Source organism: Herpailurus yagouaroundi, unplaced genomic scaffold (genome assembly GCF_014898765.1).
Source record: "Herpailurus yagouaroundi ecotype Mexico unplaced genomic scaffold, PumYag 161, whole genome shotgun sequence".
NCBI lineage: Eukaryota > Metazoa > Chordata > Mammalia > Carnivora > Felidae > Herpailurus > Herpailurus yagouaroundi.
In genome coordinates, this window is record NW_024412402.1 from 12,057,386 (window position 1) to 12,058,100 (window position 715).

At 60.8% G+C, this 715-nt stretch overlaps 1 protein-coding gene across 1 annotated transcript in view; it reads left to right on the forward strand.

Annotated features, from left to right (window-relative positions):
• Positions 1-282: 282 nt before the first annotated feature.
• Positions 283-715, forward strand: part of OAF (out at first homolog) — a 17,876-nt gene continuing 17,443 nt past the window's right edge. The window contains exon 1 of the mRNA XM_040482841.1: positions 283-351. Within this exon, the coding sequence (XP_040338775.1) occupies positions 283-351 (69 nt within the window). The remainder of the gene's footprint in view (positions 352-715) is intronic.

The window sequence follows — 715 nt, forward strand, 5'->3', positions numbered from 1 at the left end:
TATATCGTTTTGGGACTTGTGGGAGAACCCCTGTTGGTCGATTGCTGGTGTCCCGAGTCCCTAGTCATTCTCCTGAATTTCCCTGTATTTGCTCAGCCTATGAGAAAGGGGGGGGGGGGGGTCTTGGGAGGTGGGCAGGACAGAGGATAGGCCATGAATGGGGTAAGTGAGGGCGATGGGACTGAAAAGAAAAGCCGTCCCGGGGCTCACAAAATGTGCGCGCAAGTCGAGGGGACGTATTCAGAGAGGTGGCCTGACTTATCAAGGCACCACACGGGAGGGATGTCAAATGAGGGCGAGAACCTCGGGTCACCTCTCCTGACCCAAGACAGTCGAAAGGCTGAAGGCGAGGTGAGGTCTGATTTTGCAGAACCGTTTTTAGAAATTCGCTGTGTCAGAGAAACTAAAAGACCAAACAAAACCCCTAAAACACCAAGCCCGATTATTTCGTCCACGTGGCACAAGAGCAAGCCAAAGGGGCGGGGGCGGGGGCGGGGGCGGGGGGGGGGAGGTGGACGGGACGGGGGAAGAGTCACCCGTCCCGCCCCTGCTGGGAGGAAGGGATTTGCCCGTTGAGCCAACTCCTGACACGGCCGGGTCGCGCGGGGCGCGGCAGGGAGGGAGGGAGATTGAGAAAGCCCTTTTCCCACAAAGCCGCTGCGCCGCGGTCCCCTGTCCCCGCCCCCTGCCCCGGGCCGCCGCCGGAGCGCGGGGA